This window comes from Pagrus major, chromosome 18 (genome assembly GCF_040436345.1).
Source record: "Pagrus major chromosome 18, Pma_NU_1.0".
Lineage (NCBI taxonomy): Eukaryota > Metazoa > Chordata > Actinopteri > Spariformes > Sparidae > Pagrus > Pagrus major.
The window spans coordinates 15980519-16000641 of NC_133232.1; the positions used below are offsets into that span (position 1 = coordinate 15980519).

General features: G+C 41.0%; 1 protein-coding gene across 1 annotated transcript in view; it reads left to right on the forward strand.

Moving 5' to 3' along the window:
- Positions 1-19740, forward strand: part of taf2 (TAF2 RNA polymerase II, TATA box binding protein (TBP)-associated factor) — a 38599-nt gene extending 18859 nt beyond the window's left edge. The window contains exons 18-27 of the mRNA XM_073487114.1: positions 2386-2526; positions 3750-3860; positions 4052-4245; positions 4978-5117; positions 5608-5677; positions 6306-6415; positions 12988-13217; positions 17860-18024; positions 18270-18372; positions 18471-19740. Coding sequence (XP_073343215.1) covers positions 2386-2526; positions 3750-3860; positions 4052-4245; positions 4978-5117; positions 5608-5677; positions 6306-6415; positions 12988-13217; positions 17860-18024; positions 18270-18372; positions 18471-18769 — 1563 coding nt within the window. The 3' untranslated portion in view covers positions 18770-19740. The remainder of the gene's footprint in view (positions 1-2385; positions 2527-3749; positions 3861-4051; positions 4246-4977; positions 5118-5607; positions 5678-6305; positions 6416-12987; positions 13218-17859; positions 18025-18269; positions 18373-18470) is intronic.
- The last annotated feature ends 383 nt before the right edge of the window (positions 19741-20123 follow it).

Consider the following 20123-nt stretch of genomic DNA (forward strand, 5'->3'; position numbering starts at 1 on the left):
TATGATATAATATAAGACTGACTGACATGTGATGTGCATTGTTACGGTAAATATTACTAATGATATATTGTCTCTAGAAGTGAATTATTGAGTTTAGACCTGAAATAATTTTTTTTGTTATTACAGAGAGAGTACTGGTATCGAATTCCAGCTACCTGTATTGGATCTGGTACCTAGTTCAAATGTGAACGGTACCCAACCATAGTTTTGAGCATTCATACATGTGCGCTGGCATGTCATGTTGCTGGTGGTGCTGATATAGCGGATTTCCAGCTGTACTTTCCCCAGTAAACACTCTTCTGCTTACAGCTGTGTGTCTGAGCTAGGCAGATTGGACAGGCCAAGTGTCTGCAGAGAGGGCAGACACTCCATACACACCAAGCTTGAATGCAGGACTAAGTTAGGGGGAGCCTGTTTTTTTGGACATCTGGCTTCTCCAGTAGCAAAGAGCAGCTATGGAAGGGGAAGAGCAGTGGTGTGTTTACTTGGGAAACTATAGGTCACAATCCCCTGTGTTAGCATTGCCGTTAAGCACCAGAGGTGAAGCCAGAAATGTGATGCTACCAAACGGACCAATCACAGAGGTTGTGGCCTGTGCTTTATTATCTCAGTAAACAGTTTCCTAATGAGTTTATGGCCTCAATCGTTAGTTTGAAGTCTTCTATAAAACAGCATGATATTCATGTTGTAAATAATAGCTCTATTTTAGAGTCAAATAGACGTGAAAGCAGGGTATGCTGTAGGGCATGGCTAACTTGTCAGTGACAAGTCAATTGCCATTGTGTTTTCTGTTTTGCTGTTATTGTTGTTTTGCACTTGAGAGCATGTTTTTTTGTTTTTTCATGTCACATGACACTCTTTATCTGAAAAATACATGAGCCTAATCCCAATTTAAACAAATGAGCTCAGAGATCGACACTTCAAAATGTTCTAAAATGAGCAAGGTTTTGTGTTAGTTATTTACAGAGAGTCTTTAAATGTGTTAGAGACCACAAAAATGTGATTTAGGTGGCCTGTGGAGTGCTAGAGTTTAGTGAGAAAACAGTCTGGTCATGAGTATGGTTTTCATCTTCTTTAGTTTAATTCGCTCTGGAATACATGGACTTCAAAATGGCAATAAAGAAAAATCTTGAGATTAACCTACAGGGATATAAGAGAGAAACAAACTAACTTTGTTCATAGCTTTACAGAGATACTGAAAATATCATTACTGTTAGTTGGAATTCCTCTTCCTCTCGATCTCTATCTCTATTCTCTTATTGTTAAAATCTTTTTTTCTTTTTACAAAATCTATAGCTCAGAAAATATTGTGTAAAGGGCTACAGTATGAGAACAACATATAACTTCCCTGATAGCAAGGCCACCCACCAGTTCAACACTGGCTGTGCTTCAGCTCAGTTGACTGAATAATCCTATTCTGTGGCTACAGGAAATTCTCGATTTTCTGGATTTGGTCTATTCAGACTTTAACCTCAGTAGATTTCTGCCATTTGGGTTCCACCTGAACTAATATTTTCACAACATGATAAAGTGGGTGGAGGTTGAAATGGCAGCACTTCACTTTTTTCATTAAGTTGCTGTGTTTGGCAACTGAACCCCCAACAGACTCAATCGTAATGGCCATCGTATACTACACACACACACAGATTGACATACAAGCTCAAACAAAAAGACACACACACACTCTGACACGCACATAAACACATGCACTCACAGACTTACACTCACCACAAAGTGAAATATCGCTGACTTGAACCCTCAAATGGAAAATGTAAAATGTGTTGAGGAAGAGGGAACAGCCTGGGGCCAACATAAAACCTGACCAATGCATGCACATGTTAAAAACTCAGACACAGAAAATACAAATGTGTTCGTGAATGCGTGCACGCACATACAAAAACATTCTGGTGTGCATGCCCCCCTTTATTTACCTTACCAAATGACAACATCCTGTGCCAGTGACCCTTGGCCCCATATTACCACATTAACATAAATTCCCCAATATCCTGTTGGAAGCCAAACACCACTGGAGCCACTGGTCTTCATACCTGTGGAAAGCTCATGTGCTGCTCATTTGTACATTTGCCTTCTACTTTGTCATTCACTCCTCACCACAAAAATTAGAACAGACAAAAAGGACATTGTTATACAAGTTTCAACATTCTTGACTTGTTATTTTTGTTCTGTGCAGTGTTTTTCATGTTACTACCATAATCTGTAAGAGTGCAGAGATTTGGAGTATTTTAATGCTGCTCTTATTTGACTGTGAGGACAGCAGATGGAAGACAGCTGACAGATAGTCTTCCTGATGTGGCATCATTTACATAACTCAACTAAAGTAAAACTGCGTTCTTTTCTTCTCTTGTGTGCATAAACACCTTGCAGATAGCCAACGCCATGGTGAGCACATGGCAGGGTCCGCCAGCTATGAAGTCCCTGTTCACCCGAATGTTCTGCTGTAAGAGCTGCCCCAACATTGTCAAGACCAACAACTTCATCAACTTCCAGAGCTACTTCCTACAAAAGGTACATCAAAAAACAAAATAAAGCCCCTCTCAAATATGCACTGTAACTTAAAGAGTTCAGAGGAGCTGTACATGTGAATAAAAATGTCTGCATTATTTGCCCCGGACATTACCCTGCCAGGTCCCTGGTCCTAAGTCCGAGTGAGCCACATGTGTAAACAGAGAAGACAATTGTCCAGACTGAATTCACAGCAAGCGAGTGGGCGTGTCAACGTTATGTAATCATCTGCGTTAGTGCTGGTTTAATCAGCTGTAACACATACTCACACATACACAGGGACATTAAATGGCATTTAAACTGCTCATAGTTCTGCAGAACATCTGCCCAGAAAAATTCCAAGCTCGCATCCCCATATGGCCCATTCCACGCTGCTGCTCGACACAGATCCACAGTGCTGCAGCTTTTTTTTCTACAGTGGGATCTTCGTGCATGGAAGCAAGTGTAGCTGCTTCATAGTCGTCTTTGCCTGCCTGTATATTACTTTCCACTCTTTCTTCTATTCTATTCTATTCTGTCTATTGCGGATATGTCAAAATACATGTAGTATTGATAGAAACACAAAAACATCATCATTACGGAAAAGTCTGTAGCCTCCTGCCTGGCCCCTTACCTGAACCATATGGAGTGTTTTCAACATGTGTGAACACGCCTGACACGGTCAATCTCGCGCTGTGTGGTGAATGCTTGAACAAGCAAATGTGGACAATATCCTGATCTGATTCTCTGGATATTGTTGAAGATAATATGTGAAAGGGGCTTCAGTGAGGTAATTCTTAAGGTAATCACTAATGGCTTCATTAACCAGTGTTAGCCCTACAATTAGAAATGCATAGATCAATCAGCATTGCCAATATATTACACATACAGCCATGTCAGTGTTGGCATTTGTGTTGCCTGAAGAAACAAGAAACTTCAGTACAGTAATACCACAAACATTATTTCAGATTTGTGAACAGTGTTGCAGTTACATATTTTGTCAACCCTGAAAGGTTTATTTTCAGCTTAAAAAACTCATAACATATTTTGGGCACAATTCTTAAACAACCAAATTTAGGTTCCTTGTCAAAAATGTTTATGTATGTTGATGTTAAAAAACTGAATATCCACTATTGTTTTACTTACAAGGCCATGTGATACACTGAAGCACACTGTAAAATTAGCTATCAAATGGGTTTCTCCATCCTAATCATGATTGCTGTTTTGTCTTTGTTTTCTGTTTCAAGACAATGCCTGTTGCCATGGCATTACTCAGAGATGTCCAGAACCTCTGTCCCAAAGATGTCCTCAACTTCATCCTTGACCTGATCAAGTACAACGACAACCGAAAAAACAAAGTAAAGACGCACATTCACACACTTTTTGTGCTCTAACATAGTGCCCGTTAAAGACTTATTTGGTTATAACTATGGCCAAAGTTTCTTTTGGCACATTGAAAAACTAAAAAGCAATTTGATGCCCACAGGAAATCCTCAAAAATGATTTCCTTGTTCTTTTCCTTTTCTCTTCCCCTCCTGTCTGTCTTCAGTTTTCTGATAACTACTACCGTGCAGAACTGATTGAAGCACTGACCAACTCTCTGACCCCAGCCATCAGCATCAACAACGAGGTGCGGACAGTGGACAATTTAAATGCTGATGTCCGTCTCATCTTGGAGGAGATCACAAGATTCCTAAACATGGAGAAACTGCTGCCAAGCTTCAGAAACACCATCACTGTCAGGTGAAGAGGGTGTGTGTATGTGTGCCAGTATCTGTTTCACAGATGTTCTCCTAAAACATGTTTCTCCTCTCCTCCAGGTTTACACAGCAAAATAATTTAAAATGTTGATATGTTGCTTCCTGTTGCTGTACAACAGAGTAAAAAATATCCTATTAGTGTCCACTTAATCAGACCATGTGCACATACTGCTCTCCAATCTATCTCCAACAAATAGCCAATAATTCTTTTTGGACATTTGCCTAAGTGTACTTGCCATGGACTTTGCCCCAGTATACAGGATACAATACCTGTTGTGTAAAACACCAAAGTAATGTTTGAAAGAGTGTAGATTTATGTTGATCACTTTAAATTAATGTTGAGATTGTAGTTATGTTAAGATGTTGATGCCCTCTGCTGATAAACATTACTTGGCAAATCAGGAAATCACTTAAGCTCTGGGATATTTATTTAGTTTTAGTTTTGTTTCATAACACACAGCCATCTGCCACTGTCAGATTAGCATATAAAATTAAGGAGATAACAGTAAAATTTTGTGAGAAAGAAAGATGGAGATTTGATTTTTGTACTATTAATATAGAATTTATCCAAAAGGAAGATCAAACTGTGTGTTGTTATTTTGACATAGAAAAGGTGTGTAGCCATCTTCTAGTCATCTTTTTGTATTTATTTCACACACGGCTGAAATCTCAAATTTTTCATCTGCTCTGTTCCCCTCCTCTTCCATGTCTCCAGTTGTCTGAGGGCGATTCGCCAGCTCCAGAAAAACGGTCATATTCCCAGTGACGCATCACTTTTCAAATCCTACGCTGAGTATGGACACTTCGTAGATGTTCGCATTGCTGCAGTAGAGGCTCTGGTTGACTATACTAGAGGTAGGACATTTATCACAAGTATGCTAACTTCTAGCATTTTGATTACTATCATCATTCTTGTTAAGCTCATTGATCAAGCTCACAGAGATTAGCATTAGTGGCTCTTTTGTATATCAGTTGCAGTCCATGTAATAGGTTTGGGAACGCTGGTTAAAATGGATATATCCAATTATTTGATATAATTAAGACCAGGGTACGAAATTAACTTTATAAAATATGAACATCAGCCACTGACAGATAAAAGTTTAAATTAACAGTCATTCAATAGTAAGTCAATATTTTCTACCATAGATTAGCACCAGTACCTACCATACTTCCCATTCTGATTGAGACATGACGTTTGAGTGTATTGAAAGAAACACAGAGGATATATTTGTCCTGTTTTATTTTGACACATCTTCAGTATCTTGAGGATGTTTACCTTTATGACATGTCCTTTTTTTCAGTTAAGTAGTGTTCTTTCTTGTGTGCATGTTTTTTTGTCCTGCAGTTGAAAGAAATTCAACTGAACTGCAGTGGCTGCTCAACATGGTGCAGAATGACCCATGTCATTATGTCAGGTGAGCTGTACACACATTCATGCTGTACATTACACACAAGTCTTTCTCGGAATAACTATAGTGATCTCATCTCAAAGTTTTTTCCCCTTGTTTTGTGTGTCATTACGTCTTGTACAAATGTGTTATCAATTCTGTCATCAGACTTTTACATGACACTGTAATGCAACTAGAATATTGGAAAAAATATTACTAATAGTCTGATGACTGTTCTTGTTTGATAAAGTAACAGAATGTCACTGTGATGACCAAATTTGACCTCTCATTAGAGGAAATGATTTCAGTGTAATCAACGTGGGACAAAATACACAGTCACATCCTTGAATTCTTAATTTCAATCAAGTATCTCTTGGCTCAGTGAGAAAACACTGTGCATGGAAGCGCAGCAAGTGTATTTTCATTCCAAAATGTTGTGTCTGTGGAAGATAACCACTTGATTTCACTCTCTCAAACTGCTTCAGCCTCATATTAGCTTTTCCTTTATATTACAGTTTGTAGAACAGGCCTGAAATGGCTTTAGGAAGAGATTTATTTGCAGCCAGTAACCAATAAACCTTACAGTGTATAAATGGGTATGTCAGAAATGTTTATCTTAGTGTTTGTACGTATTTCTTATTTCTTGTTCAATCAGACATGAGATCCTGGGATTGCTCTGTAAAAATCCACCTTTCACAAAGACAACAGACTCAGCTCTGTGTAACGAAGCTCTGGTTGACCAGCTCTGGAAGCTTATGAACTCAGGTGAGACGCGCACACACACACACACACACACACACACACACACACACACACACACACACACACACACACACACACACACCTATACCTATACCTATACATTTTCTTAGCCTAGCGTCTTCAGTAAAGCAAGCTGGCTATCTTTGTTTCATGCATCAGGTGCCGTGACTAAGACTTTAAACCTGGGAGCTTTAAAGTCTGACTCAACCATGTAAAAATAATTCATGTCATTGATCAGGTACAGTTGAAAAGTAGGGATGTAACGATACCAAAAAGTCATGGTACGATATCATCACAATGAATAGTCCACGACATGATATTTATCACCATATTAAAAAAACAATGAAAAGATAATTTGAGCAATGTCCTTTAATAATAAATCTGATGTGTACGGCATGTATTATTTATATACAGTTTGTTTCTACTTTTTACTTGAGGTACGTCTGCTTTGCGTCTATAGTAAAATAGAAGTCACCAGTCATGACCTAAGTATGTGCAAAGAGTAGCCATGAATTGTCTTCGACAATGAATGATTGGACTATGTACAGTTGCAAAACCATCCAGCAGCCAGTAGCCAGTAGCATTTCCTTCCAACTTCTGGTTGTGCAGCAGGAATACCAGGGCACCACGGGGGTGTGACATGGGAGGATAGCCAACAACACACTCTCCATCTCCCTCCCTCTTGTTGTCCAGAAGACGACCAGGGCCAAGAAAATCTCTGTCAGCGTAACTGACATGTTATTATTCCCTAACTGTATGTTCAGTGGTTGTCTGGTGTTAATGGGTTGACAGTGTGTTTTGCTCATGTGACCAGTAGTTTTACTGCCGGTAAACACACCGCCACTTGGGCTGTCGCAACTGCAGTGCCTCTGGGCTTGTTAGGTGAAGCAGACAGGCTTGGTGGTACAGCAGCAGCCCACCCTGTGGACAACAGGCCTATTGGCTACGAATGAGCCTAGTCATACTCTTGCAGCGAAGAGCGGCTCCAGAGGATGAGAGTAGAGAGTACTTTTGTCTCTCGCCCAGAGACACTCCGGCAGAGAAGACAGGAGGAGTGTTATTCAAGACGAGCAGCTGCCGACCAGTCAGGAGTGCTTTGCTGCAACAGCCAAAGACTGCAGTGTGTTTACTGAGGAAACTACAGGCCACAATCCACATTTGCACTGCCGCTAAGCACCAGAAGAGAAGCTGGAAAATGCGCTGATTCCAGGTGGACCAATCACAGTCGTTGCAATCTGCGGCGCTGCGACGTACATTTATAGTTCTATGCCATAGGCTATAGTGTAGGGCATGCACCTACGCAGAGGCTATGCCTTAGGTATAAGAGTAGTCAGCCTGTTCACACTGTGGCATCAAAGACAAATTTCATCATCCTTTTTCCTGCACAAACATGCCAATTTCAGTTGTGTTTGGAGTATATGCCCAGCCAGTTCATAAGGAAAAGGACAGGGTATCAGTCTTTTAGCCTAACTGAACCAGTTTCTTTGTGGTGACATACTCACGTTACTAATTTTTAAGATATGAGAGTCGCTCAACTCATAAGGTTTGTGGATATAATATAACTAATTATTGGATTCAATAAGCATCAAATGATCAGTATGTTTTGGCCAGTTGCTCTTTGGCTTTTTCACTCAAGAACAAAATTTCATTTTAGTTTTAGTTTCTCTCATGTTGGTGGATCTAACCACAAATGAACTGATCCAACCACAGGTAGTGGGAATACTGTGTTGAGAGTTTGGTTAATGCATGCTCAAATTTTTCTTGGAAGAACTGCTCTCACAATACTTAAGTCATAAACACAGTGCATGCAACAGGCTGAAGACAACATGTTATTTACCAACATATTATCTTTGGTTTCAATTAGAGTTCAACAAAGTTCAACTGAAATCATTTAAGTAGGAAAGTTTTCTTGATTTAGAGAAGTATCTGCAGCTTCTTATGTTTGTAGGTAACATTAAAATATACTATTTCATTCTGTTGTTAGGCATGATTCAAGCCTTCTTTCCACCAAAATACTTTTAGTATAAAATCCTTGAACATGTTCGTAACGAGATTGGCTCAGCACTCCTGATTGGAAGCAGGGATGTTACAGTTCACTTCTCCAGCAGTTGGAAAACAACAGACTGGTCTTTACTCTTGAGAAGCCGCTTAATTTATTAGCTGACACACTGACTGACAACATATGCAAACAACTGACAACACATGCAAACTGGTAACCTTTTTTTTCCTCTTCTCAACTAGCATTCACCGTTTCTTTTCTGTCTTTCGCTCTCTCTTGCTAGACTATACACTCATTAGGAAAAGCATACATGTGTTGTTGTTTATTACAACAAAGAAGCTTTGCTTGAGAAAAGTCTACAGGCAGCAAGACAGAAGACTGCTGAAAAAACAAAACAAAAAAAAACATGAGTTTGGGAGCCTACGCAGTCCATGAGAAACCTCTTGTGTTTTATCTCCACTTTTTAGGGCACACTCACACTAGGCAATCCTGACCATGCCGAAGATCATTTGAACCCCAAAGTCCAGTTTGTTTTACTAGTGTGAGCGCCCTATACCGTGCTCAAGTACGGTACACTTTCGTGGCCCTGGCATGGTGGGAAGAGGTGTGCTTCGGCACGGTACAGTTGCTCATGCAGAAGCACGGGTGCGCAACGTGGACATAAAGTATAATCATGCATATTACGCCACCTTGCATAATCAAGAAATCTAGGAATGTGAGAGGGCCGTCTATGACCAAAACAACACAAAATAAGCCACAAAAAAGTCTGCAAAAATGTTCTAATGTGTAACAAACTGAACTGAACTGGACTGCTTGGTGGAAACTAGGCTTTACTGTCTGTGAATGCCAGCAGGTCCTGTTAAGCACTGATAAAAGCAAAATACCTTTCACAACAGGAGCCATTCTCATTTTACCAGTTCACTTCTGTTCATGCTATGGATGTGGAGATATTTCACAGCCTACTGGTTCTGTTGAATGTTTTCAAAAACAAAATAGGCTTGAGAAAATAACTAACCCTCCCTTCAGCTGTTGTTGTGCCATGGAGTTCATTAAAAGTAGTTTTTTCTAAAGCATTTGAAGTTCCCAGCCGCACAGCTGGCTACTTCAATATGATGTGGAAGTTAGACCAACAGGGCTCCCCTTTGAGCTGACGCAAGCCAAACTCAGTCACCAGACAGGAAGGGACTCAAAACTAGATTAGCAACACCGCTCTGGTGTGTTCAGTGTTCAGGGACCTCTTTTTTTTCTTTTTTTCTTTTTTTACAACTACAGATTTAGTTTGAATGGTTTTGTTACTCCAACCGGAGCCACTTACAGGGAGGGTATATGCAGGATCTCAACCCCTTCCCTTGGGGCGAACAATTGACATATTTAGTCATCTGACATCTGTTATCAATCAAATTGATAAAAAGAGGTGATAACAGATTGTGTTCTTACTTTATTAGTTCCCCCTTCTACATATGTTTGACTGGACACACTTCTATCAGACACACAGTCACTGTGAGTCAACTCACTGACACAGATTAATCCTCCACAATCAATCCCAAGAGGTTTTGAATTAACTTCAAAGGAATCACAGTGAAAGAGTTGGTTCTGCTTTTGATTATTGGGTTTTCACATGAGTAATACAACACTTGTGTGGCTGAATCCGCTAATCTCCAGATTTTTATACTGCTTTGCTCTGATATTAAACGGGGCAAACCACCAAGCTTTGCTGATTATGTTGATGAAGGTTCTCAGTCATCCAGGTCATGGTAAAATTATACGACTAGACTTTTTCTTGATGGCAGCAGCTAGAAGGTGCATTGAGCTGCACAGAGCAGATCGAGCCAGGCAGGAAGTTAGACAAAGGAATGGCATAGAGCAACCGGTAAATTTCCAAAATAAAACCCCCTCTGAAGAATCGGAATCTACGGCAGTTACAATAAACACAAATAAAACAGACAATAAAAGAAACCATTTAACTACATAGCCTACTCACTTAAGGTAGAAAATTAAGGAACCATGATGCAATAAGTTGATTAAAGGTTCTCAGTCATTCAGGTCATGGTAATTTAAAGTGCTGTATTGTAGGCAACTGGACTTGTTTCAGTTCCTTGAAGACGTCTCATCTCTCATCCAAGAGGCTTCTTCAGTTCTAACTAACTGGAGGGGAGTTGCAGACTTTTAAACTCAGTGTGGGAGTGTCCTTACAGAGTCGTTAAGGACACGTGTGAGCTCTAAGCTTCAGAGTCGCTGGGCCACTTGTGGCCTTCATGTGGGTTGCTAGCGCTCACTAACCCTAGCAACCCACATGAAGGCCACAAGTGGCCCAACAACCCACAAGTGGCCCTAACGACTCTGAAACTCAGAGCTGTTTCAACCGATCTAATCACTGAACTCGGGACTGATATAGCGACATCCCTTTCAAATCATGCCATTTTTAGAGTTGTTGATTGCAAAACGGCTGCTAAATCACCGGCGCCTTGTGACAATTGATAATTCAAATGCAATACATTAAATTCTTTCTTGTAAAAGGGTCAGTTTGTCATGGCATCGCCGTACATGCTGGTCTGCTCCCATGTCAAAAGTGTGTCTTACCAGCCAACATTTAGCTGCTGTTTCTACACACTGTAGCTACTTCTTTGACACCTGTGATCAGACTCCCTCAGTCAGTCCCCAGACTCCCATAAAAAGTGAGTTGTTGAGTTAGGAGAAGCTTTATGAACATTGTAAAACATTGTCAGACAAATTCTTAATTATTTGGAACTTCTTGTAAATTTGGTTAATGTTATACATTTAGTTTCTTTGTTTAAAAAACATTGTGTCCCTTTGCGTTTAACTGATGGACTTGGAGCTGCTCATGAAGGATGTTAATATCTGTTCTGAACAGTTCCATATTCTTGTTATGCACAATAATAGCTAACCAACCTCTGTATGAAGAAAGTACCACATTCTTCGTGGAAGTCGTTGCAGTAGCTTCAGGGGCTAAAAGTGTGTTTCAGATCAAATATTTTGCTCCCTGTCTTCCTTTATTATTATCCGGTTTCTTCCTGTCTTGCACTGAAAAAGCTTAAGGTCTACTTTTTGGTGTTTTGCCCGTACCATATACACACATGCCTCTAGCTTCTATTGTGTCCTCAGGTTTCATTATTTCTCTCTCTTCCAGGGGGTCCTCTTTGTCTTTCAGCCAGCTAGCCAGGCCATAGCGGTTCAGTCTGCCAATCCAAATACACGGCACCTCAAAACCCAAATACAAGTATATGTTCACCATTCCATATTCCTGCAGACCAGCGGCTCTCGTTGCAACATGTTATTTCATTTATTGACTTACAAGCTTGAAGGATGGAGAAAAATATTGACGGATCATTATTTCCAGTGAACTTTTGTTTGTTAGTCAGTCAGTGTGGGTGGTTGCTGGACAGCCTGAGTGTGCAGCCAGTTTAAATACAGAGTGACCTTAGTGTGGTAAGCTTAAATCATATGTTATGAAAATGTGTTGGTTGCTTTATTCCTCTCCCCCCATAACCCAAAGCTCCCTGCATGTTAAACACACACTCACAGAGGATGATGTTTCACTGGCTGAAGGTCAGTGCTGTAGGAACACAAACTCAGAGCACATTTTGCTGCTGTTAGAGTCATTTATCTAAACATTCTTCTAAAGCCACAGTCCATTCTCCATGTGGGGGCCTGACCTTTGGATTGTGAGCTTTAGCAGTTTTTGGTGTTCAATTCACTTCAACTCTCAACACACCGCTACTCAAGTATCTCATATCGGATCTCTTGCCATTGAGTGGTGATTATTTTGTATTTAGTTGTGTTCACATTGTATCTATGGCAATGTCAAATAAAATATACAGTTGAAGAACATGCAGCTCAGGATTAATTGCTGGGGTATTCTTGAAAAAAAGGGCTCCGGCTCCACTCCGTCACCTGATAGGTTTCACTCTAGTATATGTGTTTACTTCCACTGGCTCCGCTGCGTTGCATATCTGCTCTGTTTCAGCTCCGGCAGTCCGGACCCTTCCAGAGCAGATATACAGGGCTTCTATTTCTGCCAGATGCCGGAGCATGGCGCAACAATTCAGCCGAGTTCAGCACAGAGCAGACAGGAAGTCACACACCGAAACAACGTGACATCCAGATAATTTTCATAATAAAACACTCCGTGTTGATGCCAGCACAAAAATCTCAAAAAAAGAGACAAATCCAGGCACTTCTTCTAATCCCTCGGTTAGGAACACTAACCATTTGTCTGTTTGTTGTTGTATTTATAACATAGATATAACTGCGGTTGCACGTGATTCTGTAATTATCGCGGGAACTGCTCTGTCTCGCAACTCCAGCTGCCCGGCAGTGCTGCACCATGGTGCAATCAAAACGCAGCCGGTGGGGTTGACAGATGACGAAAACCATAGCTGAGCCGTTCCGCAACGTACATGCAACCAGTGGAATTCCCTGGTTAGATAATGGTCAGTTACAAAGAGACAGTGTGCATTTATTAGTTTTTTTCTAGCTCATTTGATCTAATCAGCTTTGTCTTTTCCCCGCATCCATCTGCCCTCACTTATCACTCTATTTCCCTTCCTTTTCTCAGGTACCTCCCATGACTGGCGGCTGCGCTGTGATGCCGTGAACCTCTACTATACGTTGTTTGGTTTGACTCGGCCCTCCTGCTTGCCCCTGCCAGAACTGGGCCTTGTGCTCAACCTGAAGGAGAAGAAAGCTGTCCTAAACCCCACCATTAAGCCTGAGCTTGGTGTCGGCACCGTCATGGACACGCCTGCCAGTATAGGCATCCATGGTGTCGGCATGAGCTACACAGCTGTAAGTTGTTTGGGGTCATTTTGATTGGCAGGACAGTTAGTTGAGTGTAAATAGAAAAAGCATTTTATGAACTACTGATTGGACTAAATTGTTATTTAGCAAGTTATTAACAAGTTATTTCTTGAAAGCTCATAGTCGTAATTTTTTGAAAACATAATGGTTTATGTCTTTAGCTACATCTATTTTAGAAAATGGAGTGTTGATAATGAATTGAGGAGTCTCACAGCCGGGGTAATGAAGCTTCTCTGTAGTCTGGTGTTTTGGAAGCGGATATCTTAGACTGAACAGACTGACTGGAGTGGGTGTTTCCTTGTACTGTAGTATCCTTTGGGCTCTTTGCAGACATCTCACTTCACCGATGTCCTAGTCCTGGGCCTAGTGGTGCCTCCAGAAATGTTTCATAGGGGTGGCCATATGGGGCCACTGAAAATCTTGGGGTGGCACACCAAATCCAAAAGCCATAACTGAATTTCAGGAATTCTTTTATACTGTTTTAATATATAGGCTAGTTAAAAACTATGGCAAAGAGTTAAGGAATTGTCTCCTGATATACTTTGGTTTCTTATTTTATATTTAATGTTATTAATTATCTGATGTGCATAGACTTATACTGGTAAAGTTAATATTTTTAGTTCCACAGCAATCCTGTTTTAATGTTATGTATCTGTATATAAATGTGTTAGGCGATTCATTGTTTTTCAAATAAGCTAGTTGTCCTTTTCCTTAAAAATACAAATATACAGCTTAATTTGAAGGAGTACATTTATTGTAAGGAACAAGACATTTGACTGGGAACAAGCCAGCTCAAGTTTAAAAACACCACACTGACCTCCAGAGTTGGCCCTGACCAATTTGTTGCCCATAGCAAGATTTTAGCCACTTGCCCCTTGCATGTTAGACAGTTGCCATCACACGCCAATTATGTTAATACACTCATAAAGATCGTCAATTTTCTTTATTTTCGAAATAACACAGTATTCAAGAAACAATTGCATGAAATGAAATATAAATACAATATAAATGAGGTATTGCACAAAAAATATAATATCAAAGAAATCAGTGCAGATTTACAAATATAAATATAAAGACTATTGCACAAAAAACTATATTACAGAAACCTCAGTGCAATATGCATAATGTAGACATCTGTTGAGAGACCACATGATTTACTCTAATGATGGAAAGTCCGCTGAGATGTTCTTGCCCTATAGAAGATCTCAGGTAGGTTTTAATGAGTTTGAGCCTAGTTGTGCTGACATGGAGGGGACAGTAGAAGCTGATGCTGCATCGCTGGCCTTGTCTGAGGTGAGGGGGACAGGAGCACTGCTGCATCGCTGGAAGCTGCTGAGGTGTTGTCAGCAGATGGCCAAGGATGAATAAAAAAAGCTGCTGATTGTGAAACCCAGTAAATAATAGCACCTAAGCCACATTAAAGCCAGTGGTGAAAGAAGTATTCAGAACCTCAACTTAAGCAAAAGTACCTAAGTATCAGTAGGAAAATTTAGTAACTATCAAAGTAAAAGTAATGGTTTGGTCCCTCTGACTGGCATGTGATTATATATGACATAATTTGATTATTGATACTGAAGCATCAATGTGTGAGCAGCATTACACTGTTGTTGCTGCTAGAGTAGAGTACCTCTGAATTCTGCTTCAGTGGGGGGCTAATGTATCAGGGTGATCGTGGCCCCCCCGGGCCCCCTCCTGATGGTGTCATTGCCTGGGCCGTGCTAGAACATGCCAGTTTGTGACGGTTCCAGTCAAGATGCTTTCTGTTGCTCCTCTGTAAAAGTTGACTAGAATCTGGCTCCGGAATTTAGCTTCCTAAAGTCCATAGGAAGTAGAACCTTTTCTGTGCCTTTTTAACCAGGGTGGTGATGTGTGATGACTAAGATAGGTACTCAGTGATGGTTATTCCCAGAAACCTTAAACTGTTCACCTGCTCCACCTCAGCTCCACTAATGTAGATAGGGATGTCTTTGCCTCCTTTTTTCCAAAATCATGGCCAGGTATATTATCTGGACCAGCAGCCTTATTTATATTCACTCTCAGCAGGATTTTTCTTGCATCCACTGTGGTTACTGACGGTGGCCGGTCCTCTGGAGGTGGAGTAGACTTAACAGCTGAGACTTGCTGAGGAGATCAAAGTGAGCATAAAATGTATTCAGGTCATCCGACAACATAGCCTCACACTTAGTGGGGCGCTCCTGTTTTTGTAGCCTGACATTTTGAATTGCCGACCACATATCTTTACTGCTGTTGGTGTTGAGGTCCCTCTCATTGTCTCCTCTTTGCCTCCTTGATGCCAGCTTTCAGTCTTGCTCTGGCTGTGTTATATGCTTCCTTGTCACCTGACTTACAGGCAGCTTTTTTGGCTCTGAAACGAGCCCTCAACTCTCCATTCATCCAGGCCTTCTAGTTGGGAAATAAACGTACTGTCTTTGTGATTACCACGTCACCAATACATTTGCTGCAATATGATGTCACTGAAGATGTTTATTCCTCAAGACTGACGTTGTTATCCTGAGTGGCAGCATCTCTGAACATTTGCCAGTTTGTGCACTCAAGTCCTGAACGGCTGCTGTAGCTTCACCTGTCTGTTCACTTTAACAGTTTTAACTGATGGTTTGACCCTCTTTATAACCTGAGATTATGTAGGCAGAAGAAGCAGATAAATATGATCTGACAGGCCAACGTGAGGACGTGGGAGGGTTTTGTAGCTGCAAGGAATATTTGTATACACATGGTCGAGGATATTTCTTCCTCTGGTGGGGATCTGGACATGCTGGTGGAATTTAGGTCAAACATTTCTGAGGTTTGTTTGATTAAAATCACCAGCCACAATGAAAATTCCATTTGGTTGTTTAATCATGTTGCTGCTGATGACATCATGCAGTTCATGCAGTGCATTTTTTGATTTAGCATCTAGGGTCATTTACACAGCAACAATACAAACACTAGTGAATTCTCTTGGCAGATAATATGGTTTATATTTGAGCATCAGTAATTCTACATCTGGTGAACACTGTCCATTCACTTTAACTGCGTTTAAGCACCAAGCACTATTTATGTAGATGCAATGCCCCTCTCCTCTCCTCTTGGTGCAGTCCTGTTGGCTCTGAACAAGGTCTATTCAGTGCATCCCAAGCTTGGTCTGGGATGTCAGGGGTTAACCACATCTCTGTAAAGATGTGCGCACATCAAACTCTGTACCTGATTCTCACCTCATCCACTTTATTCTCCTCCAACCGGACATAAGCCAGAAGAAGGCTTGGAAAGGAACAGCTCCTGGTCCAAGTTGGGTCAGCCTAGCTCTGATGCCACCACTTTTTCCTCTCTTCTTGGGGCAGTCGCATCACTTCCATAATGTTTTATCCCGCTGGTCTGGCTGGCCACTCTGCAGATGCCCCTGGTGGAAATCCTCTTGCGGCCTACTGCTCACAATTCAAACCCCACACTTCCTTTTCTGATGTTGATGAGTGCATCTCTATCATAGGCAAAGCTTGCTTTAGTAGAAGGGGCATCGAGGCGAAAAAACACAAAAGTGTATGAGAAATATAGTGAGGATTAAAGGAGCTACTGGCCATCCCATCTTCATGCGCTGCTGCGTCAGAACATGGCAGGTGATTAGACGATCGAACCATCTGTCCATCAACTTAAATAACTTAACTTAAATCAATCAGATTGACAGCGAGAGAGTGTTTACCCCAGCAGAACCTGCTTCTAAATCAAACTCTTACTCAAACCAGTCGAGAGAAGCGTGAAAACCGTTTTCCAATGAGCCATCATTGTTGTTTTCAGATGAACAGTTGCTTCTTGCTGGTTGTCACACTGAAACCACGACCATAGCTGCCAGTAGTTCCTCACAGGAGGCGGATTGAGTCAACCACCATGTGTGATCATGTGATCTTGTGAATCCAGTAGCCTTGCAAGTAATCATTGTAGTATTTTGACCATAAATTGTGTAGTTCCAGCCAACAAACACACGAGTGTTCACGGCATACTACATCATGCAAGGTTCCATTAGTTTATGCCAGTGGTGATGTAATCAGTGAGCTGCTTAGTGGTTTTTCTTTCTCTTTGAATATCTTTGATTTAGTTTTGCTACATCGAGGTTTTCAGATGGCTCACAGATAGCAACTATTATTTACAGTGTTATCTTAGGTTTGATCCATGTAATTATGGCTACTATAGTGCTGCCAACAGTGTTTGGCTCTACCTCATTCCCATTGCATCAGAGTTGTACCCGGAACGACTGTAAAGAGCACAATTCTGGCAGTGTGGGCTTTAAACCATCTCTATGACAGCTGATTGAGTCCGTATTATCCTAGCCTGGGCTCAGGCTATCCTGCAGACTGAAATTACAATGCTGACAAAACCTTGGAAGCTGCTGCCAAGTTATCAAAACTATTAACAATAATATTCTTTTTTCATTCTTTTTCTTTTTTCTGCTAAAAAATAAATGCCCTCAGAGGTTTCATATACACAATTTCAACGTGTTGCAAACTCACATTATTATTATGAGTGTATGCTATGTTTAGCGAAGGAACCCCCCAAACCTGCCGCAAATACGTGGCCATATCTTTTCCATAAACCAAGGGAAAAGACTGGTATTCAAGTGTTCTTTGTTTGTGTCTGCCAGGTGGATGAAGAGCCAGATCCTATTTCATTAGGGGTGTGTGGGGTGGGCCAGCCCCCTCAGGGCCTGAAGAGGAAGGCTGAGACCCCACTGGGCTCCCCTCCAGAGCCAGGACAGGTCTTGCAGCAACAGGATGATGATGGAAGAGGAGCACGCTTCAAGATCAGGGTAACCCACTGCTCAGGCATGACTTTTGACCTCACTGTTTGGTGTCTACACTCCTGCTGAGCTTTTATTACCGCTGTCCTGCCCTGCTCAAGTCTTTTATTTCCTGTTTGATTGAGTTTGATTCTGAAATGTGCAGTGTTGTGTTATAAAAACGTCCCTGCAATCTACAAAGCCTCTATCAGAAAATACTGGTGGTTGGTTATTGTAGTTATCTGGTATTAATATGTAGTTCTGGTTTGCTATAGTTCAACACAATGGAAGATGAAGATATTGATATGGAGACTGTTCATGATAGTCAGGCCTTCATTCACCATCATCTCAATCTGTTGGAAAGACCCTCGACACCAGGTAAGCACTCACATACACACAGAATATTTCTTGCATCTGAAAAAGAAATACAAATACAAATTATCTGGTAACACAAACTTGTCTCTTTCTCTCTCTAGGTAAAGAGCCACCGTCAGTCGAACAGTCCATGCTCTCCATGCCCACCACACCGGTGCCGTCCTTTTCCAAAGAGACTGGCTCTATGTCCTCCAAACATGGCAGCGAACATGGCCACCACCATCACCACCACCACCACGAGCACAAGAAGAAGAAGAAGAAGCACAAGCACAAACACAAGCATAAGCACAAACACGAAAGCAGGGACAAGGAGAAGGACAGAGAGAGAGACAACTCCCACGCCTACAGCAACAGCCCGGCCAGCGGCAGGTCCCTGCGCTCGCCATCTTTGTCTGACTAAAACATCTGGAGGGGAGATTGGTTTCCAGTTTTTTCCATCAGGGTTAACTGGATACATCTTAAACATGTTTAATTGATTTAGATATTCATTACTCAGTAGTATTATGATACAGCAAGACAAATTTTTGATAAAGTGTGAAAGAAAATTATGCTGTTCCAGTGTTTTAATCCTCAGATGAATGGCAACACTGAGTTCCCTAGCAGAAACAGCACTGCATGTTGACTTGAGACAGGATACATGGAATTCCAAAGTGAGGTTGCAATGTCATTAAGGTAAACCCTCCAGAGGTGTCCTTGTGTCTTCATACCACAAAGACACACACAGCCTGTGAGAGTTTGTGGATTTTAACACTGTTCAAAGCTGCAATACACCTCTCTCCACAAACAGGCAAATACCATCTTAGCCAACCTCATACACTCCCCCACCCCACACACACACACACACGTAGACACCACTGTGGTGTGCCTCATCCCCAAAGCTCAATCCCAACATTCAGCGAGCAGCTTCTGAGGGGAAACTTGATTGATCATGGTGTGGATTTATCCATTCTGTCTGGACTGAGCCTCCGGTGTCTTTAACATCCGGCAAATTACATTTTTCCTGTTTGCTCACAGATGAAAATTAAACAGGAATTTCACTGTGCTATACAATTGAAACTCGAGTAATACTATTGTGTTTTTTTAATACTTTTTGTTTCCAAACTTTCATGGTTGATCAAAGATGCTTTTGTATTCATGAATGTCTTCACTAGATTGAATCCAGCTCCACAAAGACATTTATGGCTGGGTTTACTCTGGCAATGCTTCCTGGGTTTAATGATTAGGTGGTTTTAAACAATGAAATGAATATGCAGAATTCCATATTCCCCATGTAGATAACCAGAGGGGTATCAAAAGTGTGGTTTAATTTTTTACTTTTATAAGTCTAAATTCATCTTCTCTTGAATACAATAAAGACAAATAAAATCTCAACATTCATGTTAAGAATCTTGACATTGGATAAATACTGTCAGCATTTATTCCCATTTAGTACTTGTGCATTATCCTAGGAACCTTTAGGGGATTACTGGTTTCACAAATACACTGTAGATATAAGCTACTGTATTCATGTCAGAAATGTAGATGGAAAAAAAGGGTTTAAACAATAATATCACAGTCTATGTTATCACAATCCTTTTTTGGCACAAGCTCCTCATCCACCATGTTGCTAGCTATAACTCGCGTTGCATTATTTACAATATGTCACCCAAGAAAGAGCCATGTTAAGTAATTCATCCAATCAGCATAGCTGTCTAGTTGGCTACATTGCTCTGTTGGTTTGTTCATGCAGCACAGATCAACTAGTCAATGAGGTC